General features: G+C 53.9%; 1 protein-coding gene across 4 annotated transcripts; it reads right to left on the bottom strand.

Annotated features, from left to right (window-relative positions):
- Positions 1 to 5,716: 5,716 nt before the first annotated feature.
- On the bottom strand, positions 5,717 to 26,084 carry CFAP161 (cilia and flagella associated protein 161). 4 transcript variants are annotated; one of them, XM_042940834.1, is made up of 9 exons: positions 25,981 to 26,084; positions 16,350 to 16,525; positions 16,011 to 16,102; positions 15,169 to 15,258; positions 13,916 to 14,148; positions 12,870 to 12,954; positions 8,482 to 8,640; positions 7,413 to 7,486; positions 5,717 to 6,545 (listed from the first exon to the last, which is right to left on the bottom strand). In XM_042940834.1, the coding sequence occupies exons 3-9, from the start codon at positions 16,077 to 16,079 to the stop codon at positions 6,350 to 6,352; spliced, it is 906 nt and encodes a 301-aa protein (XP_042796768.1). In that variant the 5' UTR covers positions 16,080 to 16,102; positions 16,350 to 16,525; positions 25,981 to 26,084; the 3' UTR covers positions 5,717 to 6,349. The 4 variants fall into 4 exon arrangements, with proteins under 4 accessions (XP_042796768.1, XP_042796770.1, XP_042796766.1 ...); XM_042940836.1 differs by lacking the exon at positions 25,981 to 26,084 and adding an exon at positions 21,648 to 21,662; XM_042940832.1 differs by lacking the exon at positions 25,981 to 26,084 and adding an exon at positions 18,609 to 18,634.
- Between the last annotated feature and the right edge of the window lie 454 nt (positions 26,085 to 26,538).

Raw genomic sequence — 26,538 nt, 5'->3', positions numbered from 1 at the left:
TCTGTACGGATCGATTTCCAATTTTCCGGGTTTACGTCGAGCCAACGAAGCCGCACGGAGGGCTTCCTGCCTGGGAGGCCGTCCAGCTTCCTGGTTACGTGCTCTGGTCCTGGGTCTGGGGCCCCCTGCTCAGCTGCTGGACGTTGAGTCAACCGTTGCATGTCTCCGTTCCCCCCTCTGTCAAGTGCTCATGACAGGGCCCGTCTCAGGGGCTGCGTGTGGGAAACCGAGCGGCTGATACGCGAGAACGTGCTTGGAGGGGCGTCTGGGGGCTCAGCTTGGGTTCAGTTCGCGTCACGATCTCACCGCTCGTGGGTTCCAGTCCTGCGTCGGGCTCTGTGCTGACAGCGCGGAGCCTGCTTGGGATTCTCTCTCTCTCTCTCTCTGCCCCTGCCCTGCTCTGTCTCTCAAAATAAATAAACAAACTCTTTAGAAAATGAGGCATGTGCCCACGCAGCTTCTGTCTGAAGAGCTCACAGCCGCGTGGGAGACGCGAACCAGTCAGCAGCAATGCCAGACGGCGCACGAGACAGCGGAGATGCCCACGGGGATGCCCAGGGTGCGGTGGTCAGTGTCCTCGTTACGGGCGGAATGCGGCCCGAGCCTGGGCGCCTGGCACGCACCGGGTCACCTGAGGTGCACGGCAGGCCCCGGGGACGGCTGACGGGGGCCCTTCTTTACCCCAGGAGCAGGCAGAGCCTCATGCTGACTTCCAAGGCCACCCGGGCGAGCAGTGACCAGCGTCCACGTGGAGCCGACGGCCCCGGAGCCGGGCCCAGGACCACTCCCACTCCTGCCTTTCCCACGTGCATGTAACCTGGGGGGGCGGCTCGGAGAGGAAGTCCAGAGGCCCCAGACTGGGCGAGGCTGAGAAGTAGCAGCCAGGCCTTGGGTCGGCTCCCGCGTCAGGCTGCCGTCACTCGGGGCCGTTTCCGGAGTCCGTGGGCCTGGAGAGAACTCCAGACTTCAGAGGGAATGTCTGCCCGGGGTCCCGGAGGGGCTGGGCTTGGCCCCGGGTTGTGGGGGAGGGGGGGGGGCAGTGCAGGTGCCCGGGACGCCGCGGGGGAGGAAATGAACAGATACCCCGGCCACGGCCACGGGGCTCTTACGCTTTTTCCTCTCTTAAAATGTACACGTTTAAAACTGGAATCTCCCTGGTGTTTCGAGATGAGGCTCGGGGTTGAGCAACGGCCCGGCCTTGACTTGTTTGCGGTTTCCACATTGACACCTGGTGGCCGTTCCGGAGAACTGCAGGCGGGGACGGGGGCTTTTCCAGGAACCGACCCCCCCCTCCTCCGGTGGGTCGGGGGGGTGGGGTGGGTAATCCCTGTTACCTCCACTCCAGGAGCGGGGGCGGGGTGAGACTGACCAGCCCAGACCTGTCCTCGGTCACAGCACCCAGCCCTCGTCCTCCCCGCGTCCCGGGGCGCGTCCCTTCTCTGCTCTGGGCCCCCTCCCTCCCCCGTCAGAGGTCCAGGCGAGGCCCAACCAGCTGGGACCGCTGAGGCCACTGTCGCTCACTGCCTTCCAGTCGGAGGCAGACAAGTCAGCACCCCAGCCTTCAAAGGAACACACTCTGCGGTGCTTGGCGGACCCTCGCAGGGTTTCTTCCATGAACGCCAGGTCAAGCCCCGGGCCTGCTGTTTCTGCCGGGGTGTCTGTGCGTCCCCGTGAAGGACACTTTGAGTAGCGGGCAGCCGCCTCGCCTTTCCTACCACATGGTGTCCCCTCAGGAACAAACCCCACTAATGCAGCCAGGCTCTCCTCACGCGAACTGAGTTAATGCTGAATTATTACCGCGTCTACGATGACGCTAAATGGTTATTCTTACCAATAAAGTGGCCACGTCCCTCTGCTAAACCCGTTAGAGGGCCGGCTCTGCCTTCCCCACGTTCGGGCCTTTGGAGACTCTCGGGACTGTGACTACAGACTCAGAAATCCCCTGGTCTTTGGTCTCCCCGCACCGCTCCCTCTGGGTCAGCCTTCCTTTCTCGTCCGTCCCTCTCCTGCCCAGAGTCTCGCAGCGACCCCTCACCGCCCGCCGCGGGAAACGCAAACTTGCACACCCTGCCTGTCCCTGTCCCTGTCTTCTGTCCCTCTGCCCCTCTCTGGCTCCGCGTCCCAGCCACAGGCGGCCACCGTCAGCTTGCCAAAACACAGCCCGCGTTTCCCCAGGACAGGCGCTCCGGCCGACGCGGGGCCAGCTCGGCACCGGGTGTGGGGTGCGAGCGAGAAGGAAGTGGGGTCCGGTCCCAGGTTGGAACCGAGCGGGGTGATGGAGACAAAATCACTTCCTGGCTTGGACGCCCCCCCTGACTCCCACACGAAGGATGAGGGGAGACGGGGGAGGCTCGCGCACACACATGCACACACACACACGCACACACACACACGCTCACGCGTGCGGAGCACCTGCTCTCTCATAACCAGGCTGCTCCAGAGCTGCCATTACTCTCCTCGTGTCACAGGTGATACACCGATTCCCCGAAAGGTGGCAAGTGGCCGATCCCAGCCCCCCGAACTTGCTGGACTTCTCCGTGCTCCCCCTGCCAGGAAGTCAAAGGTACTACTCAGTCCTGAAGTTGTATTTGCTACCAATTACTAAGCTCGGTTCCCACGGGGCCGACCCCCCAGCAGAGGACCACACTGTGGCTGGGATGCGTCTACATCCACGGAAAACCCGCCTCCACTAGGGGTCACACACCCCAGGCACCTCTCCTGCCCGCCCTCCTGTGCTCTGAATCTCGGGGATGGGTCCCTGTCCAAACCTGGGCTCTGCCTTCTCGTCCTCTCTTGGCCTTAATCCACCCAAGTATGGAGTCCTCTCTCTCTCTCTCTCCTTCTCTTCTCCCTCCCCCCCTCCACCCTGGACATCTCTCTCACCCGTCCTCCCTCCCCAGGCCTCCTGACACCTGCCTTAGTTCAGAGCCTCATCTCTCCCCCCCAGGACCCCTCTCCCTCCCTGCTGCTTCCATAATAATCTTTCTAAAGCAAAATCATGCCACTTTCCTCCTCAAAACTCTCTCAAAAGCGGACCGTCGCCTTTGAGCTGCAATTCGACTTCAACAATTTGACACGCACAGCCACCAGTGATACTCAAATTAGTTAACGACCTGCCCCGTTTTCCCTGAAAATCACGGGGCACCAAGCAAACAAAACAGACTCCGGCCACAGTGTCCTGAAGGCCCCTTGCTGGGCCAGACGAGAACCCTTCCTTCAGTTGGGGGAGGGGGGGGGTGTAGTGAAGTGCAGGGGTCCCCTCCCCCCCCAGGGAGACGCCGGGGTTGCCGGGGGCACCTGTTAAGCATCAGCTCCATACGCGGCCCGCAGGAGCCACCTCTGGCCAAGTCCCTGCCTCTCAGCAAAGCGACAAAAGCTGCAGCCCAGGGACACGGAACGCCACCCTCCCCCACCCCCGGCCCTGGAATGCTCCGTGGCCTTTCCAGCTCAGATGTCATCTGGTCCCCGGACGCCAGTGACCTCCCCGCTCTTCCAGGGCCGGCCGGGCCCGAGCGCTCTGCGCAGAGGCTGGTCACCTGCCTCCCTCGCTGCAGGACCTTGTCCCGTTTTCACTGTGTCCACCGCCCCAGCAACAGAGGCGGCACACCGGGTGTGACCCACAACCACTGAGCCAGCGAGCGGTGGGGCTGGGGGAGCCTGGGGGCCAAGACGCAGGGCAACGACGCTAAGCAGCAGCCGTGAGCCCGCGGCTCGTCCCGTGTAAAACCCCCACGTAGGCACCGAGCACACAGCCGCCTTCTCCACCTGCTACTGTGAACCTGCACAGGAAGTTCTGAGTTACACACACACACACACATTTGTGCTTCTAAATTTTACACATGCCTATTAAACTCCTATGTACACTTTTTAATTTTAACATTTATTCATTCTTGAAAGAAAGAGACAGAGCATGAGCAGGGGAGGGGCAGAGAGAGGGGGACACACAGAATCTGAAATGGGCTCCAGGCTCCGAGCTGTCAGCACAGGGCCCGACGCGGGGCTCGAACCCACGGACCGAGAGATCCTGACCTCAGCCGAAGTCGGACGCTCAACCGACTGAGCCACTCAGGCGCCCCTGAACTCTTACGTACGTTTAAAAACTAACATTTTGAACATTAGAAAACGCACGTTAATGCACTTTATAGAGTAAGAAAATGATAGGCATAGAAGTTCTAAGCTTTTCTTTCCACATCTCAATGGGCCGTGTTGTGTGTCCCACACTGGAAGCCACCGCTGAGGTGCTGTGTGCCTTTCGGACACTATAACTCCATCCAGAACAAGAGGTCACTCTGCACAGAAAAGTCTAGGTGTCCACCAAAGCCCAGATCAGATGCTGAAAGTAGATTACTCATACAGCTGGAAGCTACCTTTAAAGGCACACAGGGTGTCTTCTATAGAAAAAAAATAGCTTTGGGGCACCTGGGGGGCTCAGTCGGTTCAGCATCCGACTTCGGCTCAGGTCATGTCTCAGGGTTTGTCAGTTCGAGCCCCACATTAGGATATGTGCTGGCAGCTCGGAGCCCGGAACCTACTTCGGATTCTGTGTCTCCCTCTCTCTCTCTGCCCCTCTCCTGCTCACGCTCTGTCTCTCTGTCTTTCAAAAGTAAATAAACACACGCAAAAATTTTTAATACATAAAAAAATACAGTATGCTTTGAGCTAAAAGGCAGCCTATGGAATGGGAGAAGATACTTGCAAACGACATATCGGATAAATGGTTAGTATCCAAAATCTATAAAAAACTTATCAAAGTCCACACCATAAAAACAAATAATCCAGTGACGAAATGGGCAGAAGACATGAACACACGCTTTTCCAAAGAAGACATCCACACGACCAACTGACACGTGAAAAGATGCTCCCCATCACTCATCCTCAGGGAAATACAAATCAAAACCACAACGAGGTACCACCTCACACCTGTCAGAATGGCTCACACGAACAACTCGGGCAACAACAGATGTTGGCGAGGATGCGGAGAGAGAGGATCCGTCTTGCGCTGCTGGTGGGAATGCAAACTGGTGCAGCCATTCTGGAAACCAGGGTGGAGGTTCCGCAAAAAATTAACAGTAGAACTACCCTATGACCCAGCAATGGCACGACTAGGTATTTATCCAAAGGCTACAAAAACGCTGATTCGGAGGGGCACACGCTCCCCAATGTTGACCGCAGCTCTATCGACGATAGCCAAATTACGGAAGGGGCCCAAATGTCCATCGACTGATAAAAGATAGGTATCACGTGACTTCACTCATATGTGGAATTTAAGAAACACAACAGGTGAACACAGGGGAAGGGAAGGAAAACTAACTCAAGGAAGCACTGCTCCCTCCTCCTCCTCCTCCTCACGCAGTGGGTCTCAACCTTGGCTGCATTAAATCAGAGTTTCCGGGCTGGGGCCCAGGCACCAGTAATTGCCAGAGCTCTCCAGGTACATCCACCACACAGCCGCGGAAGGGAACCACCACCCTGACTCCCAAAGCACTTGCTGGCAAAGGCCTCCCTGAAGAGTGTCAACCCACATCGGCTTGAAGGGGCGTCTAGGTAAAACACGTCTACACCACCTGTGGCTTCCTGTCTGCCTCTTGGTATATTTACGTGGGAGACAGGCTCCCGGCTCATCGCTACCCACAGGGCTGGGGGAATCTTCGTCCCATTAAAACACCCCACACGTCACGGACCCTCCACGAAGGGTGAGTAGACGAGCAAACACGCGGAAGGCAACACGTTTATTTCATCAGGAACTTGCTGATCGCACGGGCGCCATGACTAAAGTGCCCGTTTCAAAGAGTAAAGGGGTTCTGCGGTTTGAAAATCATGACACCACGGCGTGACCAGGCAGGTAGAGGTCCTGACCACCCCGCCCCCGAGTCAGAGGTAGAAATAAAAATACAAGGGGGAAAGCATTCGTTTCCAAGGTAAGGCCACGGCTCACAGCTCCACACTGTTGATTTCTTAGTACGTTGTTTGGTGGGGCCGGTGTTGGGGGTGGGGGGGCGGGTGACAAAGATCCCGTGTGGTTCTGATAGCTTTATCGCACACACGTAGCTTTCAAAGGGAACACGCTGTCCTCGTAGAAGCTGCCGCTACATGGGATCTACAGTTCTTCAGGAACTAGTGATCAACAAAGAGTATCATCCGTCACCTTCAAATGCCACCTAGGAGCCATCTCCCCAGAGCCAGTTTCTTTCTGTGGCCCAGACCCCCACCACTGATTCAAGAATCTTCACACAGCCTTTGTTTTAATAGAGTGTTCAGGGACTTGTACGCCTTACTGAAAAATGGCTTGGGGCACGGCCAAGATCATCGATTAACAGCAGAGCTACGTTTTTCCAGAGCGCGCCTGGAGTCACTGCGCCCCGGGGTCCGTGGCCTGCTCCAGGGCTGGGGGAGCCTCGGCCGGTGGCTTGGGCAGGTCCAACATGGCGGACGAGTCTTTCCTGGGATTCCCGGTCACCAACATCCAATGGTTGCTCGGCTTTTCGACTCTGTGTGAATCCAGATGCGTGTGGACGGCCACCTCAGCTTCCTTCCCGAAATAGGTACTGGGCCAAGAGAGAAGGGACACGGGTTGGAAACGGGGTAACGGCCCTGGGTAAGCTGTCCACATCATCTTCCAAGCCCCTGGCTCAACAGCCTCCGCTCGGGGCTGCCTCTACCGTACGTCTTTGCTGGATGTTTGACCTGCTCGGGCAACGCCGAAGCGCCTGGGGTCCCATTATCGCTAAAATCCTCTTGGCAAAGGGGCGCCTGGTGGTTCAGGGTCCAACTCTTGGTTTGGGCTCAGGTCACGATCTCCCGGTTCGTGGGTTTGAGCCCCGCGTCGGGCTCTGTGCCGGCCATGCGGGGCCTGCTTGGGATTCTCTGTCTCCCTCTCTCTCTGCCCCTTCCCCACGTGTGCTGTCTCTGTCTCTCTCGAAATCAGTAAATAAACTTGAAAACAAAATCCTCTTGTCAGGGAAAAGCTTGTGGGACACAAGGGGCTCCGGTAGGATTTGCCGCGCCACCAAGTGAGTCCTTGGTGACAATATTTCATCATCAAAGCACTTCTTGCGTCGGGGGGGCGGGCACCCTCGTTAAACCGAGCTGCTTGGGGCGCCTGGGTGGCGCAGTCGGTTGAGCGTCCGACTTCAGCTAGGTCACGATCTCGCGGTCCGTGAGTTCGAGCCCCGCGTCAGGCTCTGGGCTGATGGCTCGGAGCCTGGAGCCTGTTTCCGATTCTGTGTCTCCCTCTCTCTCTGCCCCTCCCCCGTTCATGCTCTGTCTCTCTCTGTCCCAAAAATAAATTAAAAACGTTGAAAAAAAAAATTAAAAAAAAAAAAAAAAAAAAAAAAACCGAGCTGCTTTGCTCAGAGGCACAACCTCCACGCCCATCGTGGATGCGAAACCCTGCAGCAAAGTTCCTTCCGTACCTCAAGAAAAGATGCCTGTGGACTGCTAGCCCCCGATTCGTGCGGCAGTGATAGATGAGGATCTTTGCATTTGCCTTTAAAGAGGAAGAGACAGTGCTGTTTGCATTATGAATTAAGGCCTCCGAGTCCTGAAAAGCAAAAATTTTGGTAGCCCGGCCAGGGGTGAGGCGCCAAGCGGGGTCTGGGTCAGCAACGGGCCGGGCGCCCCGCTTTCGCACGAGCACAGCCGGGACCGCGGCACGACCACGCGCGAGCCGCCGGCAGCCAGGCACTGCTCCCGCGAGCGCAGGGGACGCACTGGCCACCTACTCCTCCCCACACCTCGTCAGGCAGCCGCCGTCTTCACCCGCGCTCCACGGGGAAGGAAAATGAGACGCTAACGGTTGAGATCATGGCAACGGCGAGCGATTTCAAGGAGAGCAAAGCCGGGCGGGGGGCGCGTCGCCGGGGACCCCGCGTGCATTCTCCGTGCCAGAGGAGAGACCCTGGTGAGCGCGGGTCCGCCTGCAGAGCCCCGCAGGGGGGGCGCACGGGGCCGGGCGGGCGCAGGTGGCCCGTAGCTGGGGGCCCCCTCCCGCGAGGCCACCCCGCTGGTCACCCCTTCGAGTCCCTGCCCGCTGGGGTTCCGCACGCTCCCAGCGACTCCCAGCAACCCCCACTCTGCGTCCGCGGGAAGCGTCAGGAGCCAGCAGCAAAGCGCCTGGCCCAGCGGACTCGCCTTCCCGTCAGGCCCGTGCGTGGGGCCCCAGTCCCGCAGGGCCCGGGCTCCCGAGAAAACGTCAGCAGTGGGAACAGGAAGGATGGCCCCGCAGGACCCAAGCTTCCAGGCCCTGCAGAAATTTTCTTCCTGGAAGGAAGCAGGTCATGACCCTCACCGTCCCGGGTTGGGGGCTCTCAGCCTGACTCGGGGGCGGGCGCCCAGCCTGTGTGTGTCTACAGCTGGCAGGGGCTGGGCGGAGAGAGCACACAAGTCACTTTAGGCCCTGGCGCGCTGAGAAGCCCCGATGTACAGACGGGAGAAAATCGCATCCTCGGAACAGCGCCCGGGTCTCCCCCAGGCAGAGCTCACCGGAACGGGGGCGCCTTCGTATTCCAGGCGCAGCTGGGGGTCCAGGAAGGCGGCCTGCCAGCAGCTCAGGTAGGAGACCTCATCCGTCAGGTACGCCTCCTGGAGCAGAGATCTCTTGGACGACTTCTGGAGGGTCCTGTGGTCACTGGATAAATACAGCTGAAAAGGACAGCGCACAGATGAGCTACGTCACGCTGCTCGAAAGGCTGGGGACACGAGCAGCTCACTGGCCGATGTCAAGGGCGTTCAAAAGCAGCTTCGGAAAACCCCGTTCTTGCCGACTTTTGAGAATACTCTGTTTTCCTCTGCCGTCGAGACGCCATCTCAGAATGCTGAGGCCGCCCGCATCAGTTCCACTGCCTTTCCTTCCTTTGAATTTTGTTCGTGTTTATTGATTTTTGAGAGAGAAAGAGACAGCATGAGCAGGGAAGGGGCAGAGAGGGGGGAGACACAGAATCCGAAGCGGGTTCCAGGCTCCGAGCCGTCAGCACAGAGCCCGACGCGGGGCTCGAACTCACGGACCGCTAGATCATGGCCTGAGCCGAAGTCGGACGCTCAACCGACTGATCCGCCCGGGGTTTTCCTTCCTTTGAATACCAAACCCTCTGTCTCCTCCTGATCCGTCCCCCTCTCCTCACTCTCAGGACCTAGGCCTGGACCACTATTTTTCTTCTGAGAAATAATTATGCATGAAACTTGTTCCATGAAGCCAAGTGTCCTTAAAACCGTCACTGTCACAGCTACGTTTACTGTGAGCCTCGGAGGGGGGCCCACGCCCCCGTGGAGCTGATGTCCACACTTGGGATTTATTTAGACCGCTCTCTGGCCACCTGTAACTGGGTCAAGAAGCAAGCCATCCTGCAGAAAACTCCAAAACGTTAGTTGTTTGTTAGTCCTTTACTGATTCCCCTTGACCCTGAACCTGGAGGCCATCTCTGCAGATTTCGGTAGGTTTTCATGTGCAAAGCTGTGCCGTGAGGCGCTACGGGGAAGGCAGCAACGGGTTGCCATCGTGAAGGTGTTTCCTGACGAGCAGGAGAGGGGATGGAGGAGGTGAAGGGGAAGCACCCATAAGGCGTGATGGCCAGAAGGGACGTGCAGAGCTGTAGGCGGGCACACGTGGGGACACATGCTCTCCCAGGGGCTCGTGAGAGCTCTGAGGAGGAAGCAGTGTGGTGCCGGGAGCCCGTGGGCAAGGCTGACCGCGTGTGGACACGGGACATGTCACAGAGGGCCTTAAATGCCACCGTGGTGGCAGCACTTACCAAGCCCGAGCCCCTAAAGGATCAATCTGGCAGCATGCATCTACTGTGGTCTGAAGTCAGGACAGACCGGAGGCGTCAAGCCACAGGGGGCCTGGATTGAGGTCCCAGCACTGGGGATGAAAAGACAGGGCCAGGAGCACTGCAAAGGGAGAACCGTGGGCTTGACCACAAGCTAGATGTGGGCAGGGAAGCCGGCCGGGCCCACACAGGCAGACAATGCCGACGTCAAACCACAAACCCCACTTTGTCAAAGAAAGATGATAACGACTCAGGAACAAGTCTAAAAGGTGGCGATTACCAGATTTTTTTAGGAACGCCCCGGAAATACTTGCTAATTCAAAGACAAGGTGCAGAAATATGAGAATTGAGGAAGAGAGGCAGTCATCATCCCTGGAAAGAGAAACAACTGTCTGCCCAGAAGTCATAAGAGAACCAACTGGGGGGCCCCTGGGGGGCTCAGTCGGTTGAGCGTCCGACTTCGGCTCAGCTCATGATCTCGCGGTTTTTGAGTTCGAGCCCCGCGTCGGGCTCTGCGCCGACAGCTCAGAGCCCGGAGCCCGCTTCGGATTCTGTGTCTCCCTCTCTCTCTGCCCCTCCCCTGCTCGAGCTCTGTCTCTCTCTGTCTCTCAATAATAAATAAACATTTAAAAAAAGAGTAAGAAGAGAACCAACTGGAAAACCACTGGAAGCGATAGGAGTGAGTGATCTCATCAAAGGCGAGCATGAACATCAATGACTTGGTCACATTTTTGTTGCAACTATGGTAACACCCAGTGCGAGACACCAAGAGACAACCTTAACGGGGATAGGCGTCAGGTCCACTTGGGGAGAACCACAAAACTTCACTGAGAGATGGGAAGAATAAATGAGTACACGGCGGGGCATCTCAGAAGAGCATGCGTGTCATAGAGCTACTAAATCCGTGAACTTGCGCAGTTTTACAGGCCGATCAAAACCGCCGCGTGATCTTTCTCCCCATGGGGGGGGGGGGGGGGGGGGGGGGGGGCAGAGAAACTTGCAACAGTACCTGCATCTAACTGAGACGTTCATTCCTAATGCGATGCAGACGAAGAGGTGTGACGAGAGAGAGACAGCCCTAGAGCTGTCCGAAGGTAGAATATAACCCTCGGACAAAAATACACAACTTGAGCTCAGAGCGTCCAGATAGGAAGCTGAGAGAGCTCGTGGACGTATGGGGACTTAACGGGCGCTACGCAAGGCATGTGTCAGTGAGGAAAGAGTAATTATTCAAGAAATAACACAAACGTGGCTCTTTAGTCATTGGGGGGGAAATCACATGTCTGCACGGAAGGAACCCTGTATCAGAATAAATCTCAAGCAGCTAAGGAGCACCTGGGGCGCCTGGGGGGATCAGTTGGTTGAGCCTCCAGCTCCGGGTTCTGGCTCAGGTCATGATCCCAGGGTTGTGGGATCGAGTCTCACGTGGGGCTCTGTCCTGAGCACGGAGCCTGCTTGGGATTCTCTGTCTCTGTCTCTGTCTCTCTCTCTCTCTCTCTCCTGACCCCTCCCCCACTCTCTCTCTCTCTAAAATAAAAATAAATCCATTAATTAAAGAAGAAAAAACTCCAGGGCACCTGGGAGGCTCAGTCAGTTGAGCATCGGACTTCAGATCAGGTCATGATCTCGCGGTTCGTGAGCTTGAACCCCACGTCGGGCTCTCTTCTGTCAACGCAGAGCCCGCTTCGGACCCTCTGCCCCCCTCTACCCACATGTTCTCTCTCTCTCTCTCTCTCAAAAACAAACCTTAAAAAAAACAAAGAGAAAAGCAAGAACAAATCCCAGCACAAGGTCAACTTGAGCCATCAAGAAGTCGATGCAAGTTTCTCTTTCTATAGTATCTCTGGGGCAGGGGCAGGAATTGCAAAGGGAAACACTGATCCGTTTATTCAAAAATACGGTAAAACAACTACCATTTCAAAGCCAAGTAGCCAAAAAAGATAGATAGATAGATAGATAGATAGATAGATAGATAGATAGATAAAATAAAATAAAATAAAATAAAATAAAATAAAATAAAATAAAATAAAATAAAATAAAATAAAATAAAAATAAAAGTCACGTAGCAGGTGGCAGGAAACATTACCTGCAAAATGACAGAACGTTATCGTCTGTGGAAGGGCAGGTAATAAACTCAAATCAATGCACAGGCGGAGAAGAGATAATTTATAGGAGACAAAGGAGTTGGGAGAGTTAAGGAGAGAGTGGAGAGAGAGGTAGGGAACAAAGGAGGGAGGGAGGGAGGGAGGGAGGGAGAGAACAGACTATAAAAGAAAGTAAGCCAAAATGTTAGGAATGTTAATCTCTGCATAGGACAACTGTGACTTACTCCCCTCCTTCAACGATTTGGTATTTTCTCTACTTTCTACGTTTCAAATCAGGCTGCAGCTGACCATCTGTGCTGTAGGGGTTCGACTGGCAACGCTGATTTTTCTTGGTAGCAGAAGAGCCAGTAATGCTACACGATACAGTGATGGAAGCTGTGATTCGGTGAGAGACGGTACGCCCTTAACGGCTGAGCGACCCGGGGCAAAATCACCTGACCTTGTGCCTCGGTGTCCCATCAGTAAAATGGGCGTAAAACGGTCCCTAGCTCACAGACTTGTTGGATATCGAAGTGAGTTCATACAAGTGAGGCAGTTAAGCATGTAGCAAGGTGCAACAATCCCACGTTATAGACGACAAAGACTCAAGAAAGGTCAACAACTTTACCCAAAGCCCCACCCCATAGATCGACATTTCAGCTGGAGTTAAACCCACATGTAGCTGGATCTAATCCCCAGGGGAAAGGGAAAAATCAAGTTTAAAAAAAAAAGGAAAAAAAAAGTTATCAGATAACACGCCTTGCTGGCCTTGGTGACATTGACAGGTGTCAGATGATTATTGATTAATCCAATCATTTTTTGGTTTTGCGTCAGCTGCGTAGCAAAGGAGGGTTTTCTCCCTTCCTCCTTAGCGCCTGAGGGTATTCGCTTCGTAATCGGAAAAGCGACGAGGCAAGAAGTGATCCGACCCCGCATGTGCAAAGCTCCAGGCTGAGACCGGGATGAAGCCAGAGATGCCTGCAGCCTTCCCTGTCCCCTTCAGCCGGTGGCCGCGACTCACCATTTTGTCTTCAAACCCTCCCGTGGTCGCGAGGCAGAAGTCCTGTCCGTACCTGAGGACCTGACCCGTGGCGTTTCCGTCGGCCCTGCACGTCAAGAATAAGCATCGCGTCAAGTCTCTGCAGTGCGATCCCTGCCACGTTCTAGTTCTGGCGCGTGCAACTCTGCTTATAACCCACGTTCTCGCTAATGCGTGTCCACACTTTCGAGATGGCCGTTTCCGTTGGCCCTCAGATCCGGCTGGCACCCTGTCCCTGTGTCCCGCCACAGCCAGAACGCACGACGCCCCTTTATCTGTGGGCCCAGAGCACGTCACGCTGCCCTGCCCTGAGGAATTCTGGTCAGGTGCGCGGACAACTTTAGAAAGATCCAGGGTAACACGTTGATTCGAACACACCTAACACAGCCTTCCCCCTCCACCCTCCGGGACGCGGAACTTGTGCTCGGCGTGTGGTGGTCTCAACATGAATGAATTACCGGTATTCAAAAGAAATCTGAAGACTAAGAGGTCGGTCGGGCTACATTTTCGTAGTAGAAACATTGCTATCCTTATTTCACGAGCAAAGTGAAAGCAAGGCTTTCCTACTGTAATCGTGGCTCTGCTCTGAGGATTTAATCGCTCATTTTCAAAAGGTCAGGCACATTTTTGGTAAACAGTTCATCACAAAAGAGCAACGCCCCTTGCACCGAGCTATCTAGTTTCGCTCTAAAAGCAACAGAGTGATTAAAAGCCACAGAAACACCCATAATGAGCTCCGAGCACCCCGAGAAGCTGTTAGCAAAACCCAGTCCAGGCAGAATGTGAATTTAGTTCCTTGGATCCAATACCTCGGAAGGAAGCCTTTATAATCGAACACAAATTAGCAGTTGCCCTGAGGTTTAAGGTGAAGGGTGTGTAAAGGGCCCCAACGGCGTCCTCAGCGGGGGACGGCAAGGCGGGAATCCCAGAGAAGGTTCCCACCGCCTTGGCCTCCAGGCACCCTGAAGCTCTGGGCGCAAACATATTTATGGCAAAAACATTGGCGCGGACAACGGGAGCGTCTCTACCTCAAAATGGTGAAAGTGTTTCTGCCAACCGGGATCCTGGTTTGAGCTGCGCTCAGGCCACACGGCACCTCTAACTCCTCGCTCAGATGCGCTTTAATTTCATCGGGAGTCGCGCACAGGCTCAGGTCCCCGCCCAGAAACAGGCGGGCCTCCACCTCCGCGTGGGCGGGGTTCACGAGCATCACCTTGTCGCCACAGTGAACGTACCCATCCTCCGAAACGGAAAGCTGCATCTACAACGAAATGGGAGTTTTTCAGACTCACCTCACTGCCACCTGCACCCTCCTTCCTTCACTGTCTAGGACCCATTTCGTTGGCGGTGATACCACTCGGACCACTTGGGTAATAACCGCTCTGGCTCCCTCGAGTTTTCCATTTCCTTCCTTTTCCTGCCACCGATCCCCTCCCACGTCGCCAAAGTCCCCCCCCCCCCCCCCCCAAATCCCCAGTGAGGTAGAAAAAGCCGATGAAAACCACTCGGGCTGACTCCACCACTAATGGATTCAAACTCACTGGAAATGCCTTCAGCACCAACCAAAGGGTGTTTTACATATTCCTGCACTGATGTGTTCATTTCTTCGTTCGGAAAACGAGGGTAAACATAATTAAGGGCAGATTTCTCCTCTGTTCCTAAAATCTTAGGGAATTTTAAACTGTGGTTTTCAGATCTAAAGGAAAAAAACACAACCTGATATTTTCCAAATGATAATTCATTTATGGAACGTTTGCTTGCCTGACTCACACTTAATTCAGTAGAATTTTGAAAACAGTGCTTGAGTCTAAAATTATCAGTCTCAGTAAGAGACTCTTTTTTTTAATTGTTTATTTATTTTTTGAGAGAGAGAGAGAGACAGAGTGCCAGTGGGGAAGGGGCAGAGAGAGAGAGGGAGACACAGAATCCGAAGCAGGCTCCAGGCTCCGAGCTGTCGGCACAGAGCCCGACACGGGGATCGAACTCACGATCGGTGAGATCATGACCTGAGCTGAAGTCGGACATTTAACCAACTAAGCCACCCAGGGGCCCCAATAAGAGACTCTTAAACACAGAGAACAAACTGAGGGCTGACTGGGGCGGGGCGGGGAATATGGGGGATGGGCCTTGAGGAGGGCACCTGTTGGCATGAGCACTGGGTGTTTGTATGTAAGCGATGAACCATCTACCCCCAAAACCAAGAGCACATTTTATGCACTGTATGCTAGCCGACCTGACAATAAATTATATTTTTAAAAATTTTTTAATAAAATAAAATTACCGGTCTCAAGAGATTCTCTTTGAGTCTCCTGTTTCTCTGTATGAGAAGCTGTCCTTTAGCTCTCTTCTCCAAGAAGTCCTTCATGAGCTCCTGGTGAAAGAGGGAGAGAACGTGACCCAGAAGGACAACAGGCCTGAACGATGCAGATGGTGGTGGCCGGTAGGTCAGAAGCACATCCAGTTGAAAGGGCAAAATTTGACCAAAAGAAATGTGAGCATAATGGGGAAGGGTGGGAATTCTCTTAGCATTTTTTTTTTGATATTTTTGCTTCATTGTAGAATGTTTGAAAAAAATGAGAAAAGCACAAAACAGAAAGAAAGAAAAGAAAAAGCAGCATCACCTTGGAGGACTCCAGCCAGAGAAGGTCCTGAGTAACCTTTGGAGGCCATGTGTCCCCGGCTGAGGTCTCAGCAGGTTGGTCGGTGATTGTCGCTGAAAGCCCACCGCCCCACCCTCTGCACACACATACAGCTGGATGGACACGCGATGGCCCAGGGCCTCGTCTGAGCCAGTGTCAGTGACAGGGACACCACGGGGACACCTAGGAGGCAGTGTGTGACGGGTGGGGGAGTGCCAGGGGGCAGTGCGTCCACGTAGAGCCCCCTCCCCGCCTGGACGGCGGCCTTTGGAGCCCCTGAGTCTGTAAGGACGGAGGGAGCGTGATGGGCTCTGGACTAACGCGGAGGCACCGAGTTCGGGACGTGTGACCGGGTCAGTGGGCGGCAGGTGAACTTTCTGGGCGTTCGGAGATGCGCGGGGTGAGGGGTACTGGGCGCCTGCAGGGTGAGGAAGAGCCCGGGACGCTGGACTTGGGGCGGGGAGGGGGGGTCCCCGGGACGTACCTCCTCCAGGTAGATGTCCTCGTTCCAGTTGCCCATCCGCACTCGAGGACCATACAGGTTCTGCGCCATGGCGCCCTCTCCTCTGTCGGCCCCTGACACCGGACACCGGCGGTGTTAGCGTGCCTCGTAGTCATGGCAACCGCCCCACCCCACCCCCACCCCTCCCCCCCGCGATTGGCCAGGCTCGGGGCCTGCTGGCCAATCAGTGACAGCACAGGAGCCAGGGGCGGGGAGGAGTGAGGGTTGGAGGCAAGGGCAAAGGAAGGATCGGGGTAGGTGGGGGTTGGAGGGGTCGCCCTCCCCACCCCCTGCATCTTCCACCCCCCAGGGGAGATCTACCTGAGCCGGGCTGCAGAGCAGGGGGGAGGAGAAACTCCAGCGGGCAGGCCTCGTGGAGTTAAACACGTCAAACCTTTTCTTTCTGCGGGCTCCGGGCGGGCTCAGTCCGGGAAGGGTGGGGCTCTTGATCTCAGGGTCGTGAGTTCCAGCCCCACCTTGGGCGTAGAGATCAAGATCTTGAAAATAAATACGAAACCATTTTCTGATGTGGGGACCAAAGGCAGAAGGAAATGTAGATGAAATCAAATTGCCTTATAACCTGCAGCCCGCTGACAAATACTTGAGGCGGGCAGAGGAGGATTTTCCTTCTGGAACTCTCCGCTGTCCTAATGCTAATGCTTTGCTAGAGGGGAGAACTGCCTTGGCTTGACAATAGCCAGGCCTCCAGGATCCTGTGAGTCTTTCTTAGCATATGAAAGTCCTTCTGGACGCTTCACCCTGTGTTTACCTCCCCCAACTCCCAAGTATATAATCAGTCTCTCCTCAAGGCCCTGTCTGTCCCCTGGTCCTCTCCCTTCGATGAGGGAACAGAAAGAAAGCTGACACCCCACCCACCCCCCCATTCCTCAGGGGGGACACGTGTAACATTCCTCAGACCCTCCCAGATGCCCCAGGACAAAGGAAAGAAAAAGAAAAAAAGCAAACAAAGGGTGAACTGATAGAGATCACAGCCCTGGGGAACCTGAGTCCCCATCAGTTTACACATGTCTTGGTAAATTGCAAGAAAAAGGCAACTTTGCCCATAGCCTAAGCTCCGAAAACCTATAGGCCGTTTCCTGGAGCCCAGACATCACCCTCCCCTCCACGGTGATGTGGGAACAGAGACCAGAAGGAAATGGCAGGTGACATTAAATTTCGTCCAAACCTGCAGCCCCTTGAGATACTTGAGGCAAATACGTAGAACCTTCCCCACCCCACCCCCCCAAGCCCCTGCGGTCCTAGTGTTAACTTCTCACAGGAGGGAAACCAGCCTCAGCTGGACAACAGCAGGGCCCCTGGCATCTTAGCACATCAAAGTCCTTCTGGAGGCTTCCCTTAGGCCTTCACCTCCCCAACTGCATGGTATATAAGGAGCCACTCTTCACCACCCCAGTGCAGCTCTCCCGCCCGCCCGTCCAGTCCCCTTGCTTTCATAAGGTCGCCTTTTTGCACCAAAGACCGTTCAAGAATTCTTTCTTGGCCGTTGGCTCCAAACCCCCACCTTTTCCACATCATTTTCCTTTTCCTTTAACTTTTCGAATCTGAATGGAAAACACAGTGCAGGTAAAGGATCCGTCACTCGTCGCTCGTTGACACAAAGAGGAGCTTTTGGATGGAAACCCACCCCCCCCCCACCCCCGCCGTCTGTCTGGTGGCTGCAGCAGCAGCAGAGTGACCTTGACCCTCAAAGGATGCATCCTCAGTGCAGAAATTTGGAACCCAAATAACATCGAAGGAAGCGGGAAGGCAGAATTACAATGTCACTGCCTCAGAAGTAGGAAACGTGTCATGTTAGCCTGTTTCTGTTCACGCGGTTCTGAGGCAGGACAGCGCTCCCTGGGCTTCACGGCATCCCTGCCTCCCCCCTCCCCAGTCTCCAAGTGACCGGACAAGCCTGTGGTTTGCAAGAATTCCTGATAAAGCTAGAATAGGCCGGAGCCAACGTTTTCAAAGATCGTGACCTGAGCCCAAGTCGGAGGCTCAACCGACTGAGCCACCCAGCCCCCCGCCACCCCCCCCCCCCCCGCCGGTCTCCGTATAACTTAATGAAGTTGTAATGAGTCGGTTATTTGGTAAGAACTTACCCCAGTGCGGCTGCGCCCCCCCCACCCCCCCACCCCGCCTCCGGGGCGCCGCTCTCTTCAAATATGCTGCGTCTCTGCGCATTATGGGCGCAACAGTACGCTATGCACATCCTGCTTGTGAAACTGCTTTTTAAATGAGTCAGGAGGGGCGCCTGGGGGGCTCAGTGGGTTGAGTGTCCGACTTCGGCTCAGGTCACGATCTCGCAGTCCGTGAGTTCGAGCCCCGTGTCGGGCTCTGTGCTGACTGCTCAGAGCCTGGAGCCTGTTTCAGATTCTGTGTCTTTCTCTCTCTGACCCTCCCCTGTTCATGCTGTGTCTCTCCCTGTCTCAAAAATAAATAAATAAACGTTAAAAAAAAAAAATTAAATGAGTCAGGAGAAGACCTGGGCAACGGACACAAGTGGGTGATGATGGACGCAATCCTTGTCGCCGGTGCTCCCTGCTATCGCGCGTGGGTATGAAAGAGCGGACCTACCCCGGCCGACTCTGTCTTGTTCTGTGTCCTCCACCTTGAGTGACTACGTCCCCGACACGGCCCCTTTCCGGGAAAATCGCAGAAACCTCAGACCACGCCTCCTCCCCTTGAGTAACCTCCCGCTCACCCGATCAAACTTCCCAATCAAAACACGCCCGGCGACCTGCGTAACGGGACTCCGGCCCTTCCCCAGCCAATCGGCCGAGGCCACGACCCTTCCCCAGCCAATCGGCTGAGGCCACGACCCTTCCCCAGCCAATCGGCTGAGGCCACAGCCATTACCCCACCAACTGCCCCTAGACCCCCAATAAAACCTTTGTGCTTTTGAAACTCATTCTCTCTCCCCGGCATCTCCCCACTGCGTCGGTGCAGGTAGGCGATTGAGCTCGAGCTAGCTCGAATAAAGGCTCTTTTGCTTTTGCCAAAGAGCTCCCTGGTGGTCTTTGGGGATCGCGAATTCTGGGCATAACAGGTACAGGTCACTGCCTGGCGTTGCTACCTGTGACCTGATCATCCTCTGTGTTTCTTGTAAGGCGGGTCTGGCCACACGGTCTCTCAGCTTCTGCTCGCCTCCTTAGGTTGCCCTCTGTGCTGTAAGGGAGCTGACCGGATGTGCGATCCGTGGGGACGCTTTTGTCTTTCATTCACCGCCGGCTGACCTCCACTGTTTCCAATGGGAAGTCAGCCGTCAGTCTTCAGGCTCTCCCTGTGCCATCGGTAAGGCTGGTGTGCGGGCTCCTCTGCTTTCCAGATGCGCTCTGCGTCTTTGGCTTTCATCACCGATTACGGTCTGGGGGGGGGGGGGGGGGGGGGCGGATCTCTAGGCATTAGTCCCTCTTGGAACGCACTGAGCTGCCTGAGTGTGTAGACTGGTTTCTTTTTGAATCAAATATGGGATTTGCCATTATTTCTTTGAATTTCTGTCTCCTCCTTTTTACCTCTCCTCTTCTCCTGGGACTCCCATTACGCAACGTGGGTGCACTTCGTGAAGTCCTACATTTCTCTACGGCCACATTCATTGTTCTTCCTTCTTTTTCCTCTCTGGCCCTCAGATTGCATCATTTTCTATTGCTTTATCTCCAAGTCTGCTTACGTTCTCTTTTCTTTTTCTTTTTTTTAATTTATTTTTGAGAAAGAGAGTGTGTGAGTGGGTGAGGGACAGAAAGAAAGAGAGAAGACACAGAATCCAAAGCAGGGGAGCAGGCTCCAGGCTCTGAGCTGTCAGCACTGAGCCCAACACGGGGCTCGAACTCGTGAACCATGGGATCATGACCTGAGCTGAAGTCAAACACTCAAGCGACTAAGCCACCCAGGTGCCCCTCTGCTTACTTTTTCTTACAACAGCTCAAATCTGCTGTTCCACCTGTCCAGTGAATTCATTTCGGTCACAATGTTTTTCAGTTCCCGAATTTCTGCCTGGTTCTTTTTTATCATTTCTTTATGAGTGTTATGGATTTGATGAGATATTGATGTCATACCTTCCTTAAATTCTATCATATGGTTTCCCTTAGTACTTTGAACATTTTTTTTTAACGTTTATTTACTTTTGAGAGAGAGAGAGTGTGTGTATGAGCGAGTGCAAGTGGGGGAGGGGCAGAGAGAGAGAGAGGGAGACACAGAATCCAAAGCAGGCTCCAGGCTCTGAGGCTGTCGGCATAGAGCCTGACACAGGGCTCAAACTCACAAACCGTGAGATCATGAGCTGAAGTCGGACGCTTAACCGACTGAGTCACCCAGGTGCCCCTGAACATATTCTTAATCACTTTGGAGAGTTTCCCTGATAAGTCCAACATCTGGACCCTCTCAAAGCCTGTCTTTTCCCCCCAAATATGACTCACATTTTCCAGTGTGTTAGCAGGTTTCATAATCTTTTGTTGGAAGCTAGACATTTTCGGCAATGTGCGATAGCAATTCTGTGCATGATCCTCCACACTTGGTGCCTATTGTTGTTTGGCGACCTTGGTTGGACTGGCTCATTGAGACCTGTCTCCCCTCCCCCAGCAGTGTGCAGCCCTCTGATGTCACCATTCAGGGGTACCATTCACGAGGGCACTGACTCCCCCCCACAATGATTCTTAATATGATAAACAAAGTACCATAACAGGGCATCTCACAACTTACAACACAGATGGATTTAAAGGTCAGATAATAATAACAAAATGCTAAGGAGCCTGGGTGGCTCAGTCAGGTAAACGTCTGACTTCAGCTCAGGTCATGATCTCGCGGTTCATGAGTTCAAGCTCTGTGCTGGGCTCTGTGCTGACAGCTCGGCTTTGGATTCTGTGTCTCCCTCTCTCTCTGCCCCTCCCCCACACTTGCACTCTGTCTTGCTCTCTCTCTCAAAAATAAACATTTAAAAAAAATAGTAATAACAAAATGCTAAACAAACATGCAAGTTTTTTTCTTACTTTTCCAAATGTTTACTTTCATTTTTGAAACATTAGAAAATACTTATTTTCCACATAATTATTTTACATTTTTCATTCGTATCCCTCCAAAACCCTCAAAGCTAAGGTTAAAACAGAGATACACTCATGCCTTTCTGGCCAGTATAAAATTGGCTCAGTTTTTATTTAGCCATAAATATCTCCTTGAAATCAGGCCATCACTCCTTCCCTTTTCCAGGTACTATGATTTTGACGTAGACCAGGTATATACCAGAAAACATATCTGCTATTTCTTTTCATGCTTTGATGAGACCCTTGGAAAAATTTAATTGGAACCTTTTGTTACTTACTTGTGAAACATCTGGCGGGAAAAGAAAAGCCAAAGAAATACTTGGACGCGATCATGTTTAGAAAAGAGAAGTGGGACAAAGTTCAGCTATTAGGAAAGAGAACTGAGTTATAGTCTTAGGAGCCAGTAAGTCCTGGGGTCCCAAGGATAAGCTTTCGAGTCCTCCCTGGATGACAAATATCGGAAGTCATCAAGGCATAGTAAAGAAAATCACGGGGTTAATGCACCTTTCACTCTGCTCGTGTGAGCATTTCTGTCTCGGAGCCTCGGTTCTTTCACCAATAAAAACAGGTTAAGGCTTACCTCCCCAATAACTCTCCAGGAAGCATTTCCCAGATCCTCTGCAGTGTGTTAATAGATCAGAGTGGGGAAGAGCTCTGTTGTCAGTATGTTTAGGAAATGCGGGTCAGAGGGGTGTCCTCATAATAGCCTGCCTTGGAACCTCAGACATCATGGTGTCATAAACCCGCAAAGATGTGATGACACACAGTATTGCCCCAGCTGAATTCAACGTGGAAGGCTTTTTAAAATATTTTTAACGTGTATTTATTTTTGAGAGACAGAGAGAGAGCATGAGCAGGGGAGGGGCAGAGAGAGAGGGACACACAGAATCCGAAGCGGGCTCCAGGCTCTGAGCTGTCAGTGCAGAGTCCGATGCAGGGCTCGAACCCACAAACTGTGAGATCATGACCTGAGCAGAAGTTGGACGCTCAATTGACTGAGCCCCCCAGGCGCCCCTGCAAACATGGAAGCCTTTTTAAAAGAATCAGCTGGTAAGACCAATACTTTAAGACGGACTCAGAGATTTTGTGAGGCTCAAATGACACAATAATATGAAAAACAGGTAGGATTTGGCCATGCTCTTGAAAGAACCAAGGAAAGATGGGGATGGGGGAAGGGGGTAGGGGAGAGGAGTGGGGGTTGGGGAGGCAGCAGGATGAAGTCAGCACAGAAACAGGGACTCAGGGAACATCTAAAGGACCAGAGAGGACCATGGGGCAATGAAAGTGGATGGAGGGAGATGGTGAAGGGCCCCCGGCACCACCGTGGGGGACAGGGATTTTCTTGCATAAGTGGCAGAGAGCCACCGCAAGGTCCTGAAGTCGATGCCACTGCCAGCAGAGGCCAGGCACACCTCAGAGACGTGCAGAGTCCCTTCCAGAACACTGCAATAAAGCGAATGTTGCAATAAAGTGAGTCACAAGAATTTTTTGGTTTCCCAGGGCATATAAAAGTCACGTTCACACCGCACTGCGGTCTATCAATCACGCAACAGCATGGTGTCTAAAAAAAACAACGCGCCGACCTTAATTTAAAAATACTTTATTGCTAAAAAATGCTAACCATCATCTGAGCTTTCAGTGAGTCACAATTGCTGAGCACAGACCACCATAACCAATATAAGAATGATGTCAGGAGAACGTTGGAAATATGGCGAGAGTTACCGAAATGAAACACAGAGACACAAAGGGAGCGGACGCTGCTGGAAAATGCAGCCCGCGGACTTGCCTGACGCAGCGTGGCCGCAAAGCTTCAGTTCCTAAGAAATGCGAGATCTGCGCGGTGCGGGAGAGCGAGGTGTGCCCGTCGAGCTGGTGGGGGGGTTTGCTGGGGCCACAGGCTGTTGCACGGACTTGGGGCCAACAGGCCGGGCAGCAGGCAGGAGGCCCAGCCGGGAAACAGCATTGTGATGAACGCATGTAAGTGTGGTGGCAGCAGCGAGAACAGAGGCAGAACCGAACGAGGAAAGAGCCCGCGTGGCTACGGTCACCTCTCGGAAAATGCGCATTGGGGAATCCGTTCAGTTCATTCGACCCAGATGGGTCGCGTGCCGAGCTCCGTGCTCAGCATTCAGGACACGGAGATAATGGAGACACTCCTGCTATTGTGGCTATTGAGTCAGAGGAGACGACTGACCAAGTGTGCACGTGTGAGGCACGCTGCCGAAGGCCCAGTGAGAGCAGATTCCTCCGAAGGGGTATCGGCAGGTGTTTTCCCGCTGAACGACGTCCTTCCGTGAGCTAGGCAGGGCGACTGCGCAATCACTTTCTAAAGCCTCGTCTTATCAGGAGTCTCCAGTCCTGTCCCAAGAGCGGAAGGGGTCTTCTGGTCTTTTTGTCTCCATCTGCTTTCCTCCTGGGTGCGCCAGACCCCTGCGGAAAAGACCCCCCACCAGCGCCCCTCTAACTCTCCCCGGCCGGACGTGAGCACAGAGCCCAGCGCTTGGCACAGGGATGGATCCGAGGGACTCCTTCTCGTCTTCTCCTCGTCACCCCTGTGCCAAAGGCCAGTGCCCCTCCATTCAAGCTACCTCTTGGGTGATAGACTTTCGTGTAGTCTGAAGTCCGGGCAGCAGAAGAAATTTCCTTCCGTGTACAATCCTGGCTTCTGTAGAGGGCGGACCCTGTTGAGAGGAAACCCTTCCGTTCTACGCAGCACACTGGTGGGGTTGGAAGTACCAAGGTGGACCCAGGGCTGGGTGTGACAGCAGGGGAGGGAAGGAGCCAAGTGGTCCTGCCTAGAAGAACAGGAAGAAAGCAAGTTTCCCGACGGGGTGGAGCATTCTGGAAAAGCAGCTCGAGCCAGAGGGAGAAAAGAAGTCCCCTGAGACCCATGAAGTCTGGGGAGGACTTTGGGCTTCTCAGGGGCATGAAGGGGGACGTCGAGCCACCTGTTCCACATCTCAAAAGAGCGGGGATGCCTCTGATATTTAGGTTACAAGAGCATTCCTCTCTTAAAGTCACCAGAAATTTACATCAAACTTTCTTCCCCTTTTAAAAAAAAAAATGTTTATATATTCCTGAGACAGAGACCATGAGCGAGGGAGGGGCGGGGGGGGGGGGGTGGGGGACAGAGGATCTGAAGCAGGCTCCTCACTGACAGCAGTGAGCCCCATGGGGGCTTAAACTCACGAACCGCGAGATGGTGACCTGAGCCGAAGTCGGACGCTCGACCAACTAAGCCACCCAGGTGCCCCTTCCTTCCCCTTTTGAAAGCAGGGAGCCCCCTTGTCCAACAAAAGCAAGACAGACCTCGGTTCCACAAAATAGACAAAAAGGGGCAGTCTTAGGGTTGACTCGAATGGTGAGCCCCCGAACTCCACTTGGCCCCGCTGGACGACCCTCAGAGTCTGCAGAATGTAGTTTTAGCGTCACGGACCCAGGTTGTCCCTTGATTTTATAGGTGAGGCGGTTGGGGCTTGCAGAACGGGACTCGATGACACAGCCGAGAACGGGGCCTCGAATCAATGCCTCCCGCATTCTGCTCAGCCCAGGACCTGCTTCGCAGCCCTCAGCGCCCCGCCCACGGGACTACTCGCCTGTGCCCCCCTGCCCCTCGGCCTGCCTTCCTCGTCAAAAGAGGGGACCTTTGCAAGCCAAAAGCCAGTCATTCTGGAGGCATTGCAATCATTCCAACACTTTGGGCACAGAAAATGAGCTCGTTCCAGGAAATCCTCCAAGATACCGGGTAAATGCGCCCAGGAGGGAATCAGGAGAAATGCACATTTGCCCAGACCGGCCGCTTTTCCAGCGTCGTTCATCGGATGGGGAAAGACAGGGTGTGTCTTTCCACAAACAAGGAAACAGAAGTGCAGAGAGGTTGTGGGAAATTCCCAAGTTCGCATCAGAGCCGGAACTGAAACCCACCACAGAGTGCAGGGAGAGAGGCGGAGGGGAGAACGGAGAGAAGACAGGAAGTATGGCCCCAGCGTAAGCTCACGGCGACCACAGGTCCTACACCGCTTCTATTCACACATCATTTCGTTCCGGCTTTGCCCTTACAAGGGCTTGGAAGATAATTCTAGGTTCTGGGGCCAGCTCTGTGATTTCAGACACAGGCTGCGGAGTCAGACATTCTCAGTTCAGGTCCCAGAACCAACCCCTCACGGGCTGTGTGACTGTCGGGCCGAGTCACAACCTCTCTGTGACTCAGTCTCCCCGCCTGTAGTATGAGGAAATCGTAATGCCCATCTCGCGTGGTTCCGGTGATGCATGAGAAGATGCGTGAAACGCCCTCGGCATGGGGCCAAGGGCAGAGGAGGGACCCGGTAGATACTGCTGCTTACCGTTTTGCAAACACTGCCTTCTGGAGGGGCACGACCAAGCAGTTTTCTGTTTGCCAGACTTGCAATTTTCGAGTTCAAGGGAAACTTCATTTGTCTCATGGGAAAACGAAGACCCAGCCAGGGGAAGATAAGTGTCTAAGGTCACAGCTAGTGTTGTCAGAGCAGGCGCCAAGACCCAGAACTCGTCGTTTCTTCCATTAGACTATAAAGGTTCCAACTAAGATGCTGAAAGCTGAAGCATGTCCTCGATACAAAATTCACAAATAGTAATGGCAGTGACGCTGAGTACGAGAGCTCTATGCCCTCAAAGCACAAAGAAAAAATGCAGCACGAAGAAAAAATCCCGCAGGGAGTTCTTGCTCTACAAAGGGATCATCGTCCTGGCTCTTGGGGTGATATCTGTGGCTCAGTGGGGAGACCTGAACTTCTCGAAAACATAAAGCCAGTGCCAGGCTATGGCGTGGCTCGAGCCCCAAGACGCTCGGACCCCAAGTCCAGGGCTCCCTGAATCCTCCAACCGTTAGAGCCCCAAGTTACGGGCACGGCCCTCCTTGAGTTCCTGAGGCTCACCTTCAAATACCCACCCAAGGATTACTGGCAACTCCACGCCCCGGTGACTTCAGCCAGGACAGGGATCTTCTGTTTATCAGCATCTGACAAATACCCTGAGAATATCCGGGAAGCCCTTTTATCCGCAGCTGTTGAGACAGGAAACCATGGTAATGATTCCGGAAGGCAGTTTTGCATTATGATATCAAACGCCTTAAAATTAAGTGCCTGTATCTCTCAACTCCACTTCAACCATATGAAACTAAGGAGATGTGTCCTTTAATAGAAAAAACAATTTGCAAAAAACCCACAACCCAAATATCCGATACTAATGGGTTGTTTCAGTAAATTACGGAGCATTTATGTTTTGGAAAGTTATGCAGCTATTAAAAATTATGATATAAGAACATTATTGGGGCGCCCAGGTGGCTCAGCCGGTTAAGTGACCAAGTTTAGCTCAGGTCATGATCTCGCGATTTGTGAGTTCAAGCCCCGCTTCGGGCTCTATGCTGACAGCTCAGAGCCTGGAGCCTGTTTCAGATTCTGTGTCTCCCTCTCCTCTTCGGGCTCTCTCTCTCT

The sequence above is a fragment of the Panthera leo genome, chromosome B3 (genome assembly GCF_018350215.1).
Source record: "Panthera leo isolate Ple1 chromosome B3, P.leo_Ple1_pat1.1, whole genome shotgun sequence".
Lineage (NCBI taxonomy): Eukaryota > Metazoa > Chordata > Mammalia > Carnivora > Felidae > Panthera > Panthera leo.
This window is presented reverse-complemented; position numbering and strand designations above follow the sequence as displayed.

Coding starts and splice junctions, on each gene's coding strand:
- CFAP161 (XM_042940834.1), bottom strand. CDS start 16,079: ATGGCGCAGAACCTGTATGGTCCTCGAGTGCGGATGGGCAACTGGAAC. Junction 8,641..12,869: donor GAGGGTTTGAAGACAAAATG/GTGAGTCGCGGC, acceptor TGTCCTTTTCAG/CTGTATTTATCCAGTGACCA. Junction 6,546..7,412: donor CACAGGCATCTTTTCTTGAG/GTACGGAAGGAA, acceptor CTCTTGGCCCAG/TACCTATTTCGGGAAGGAAG.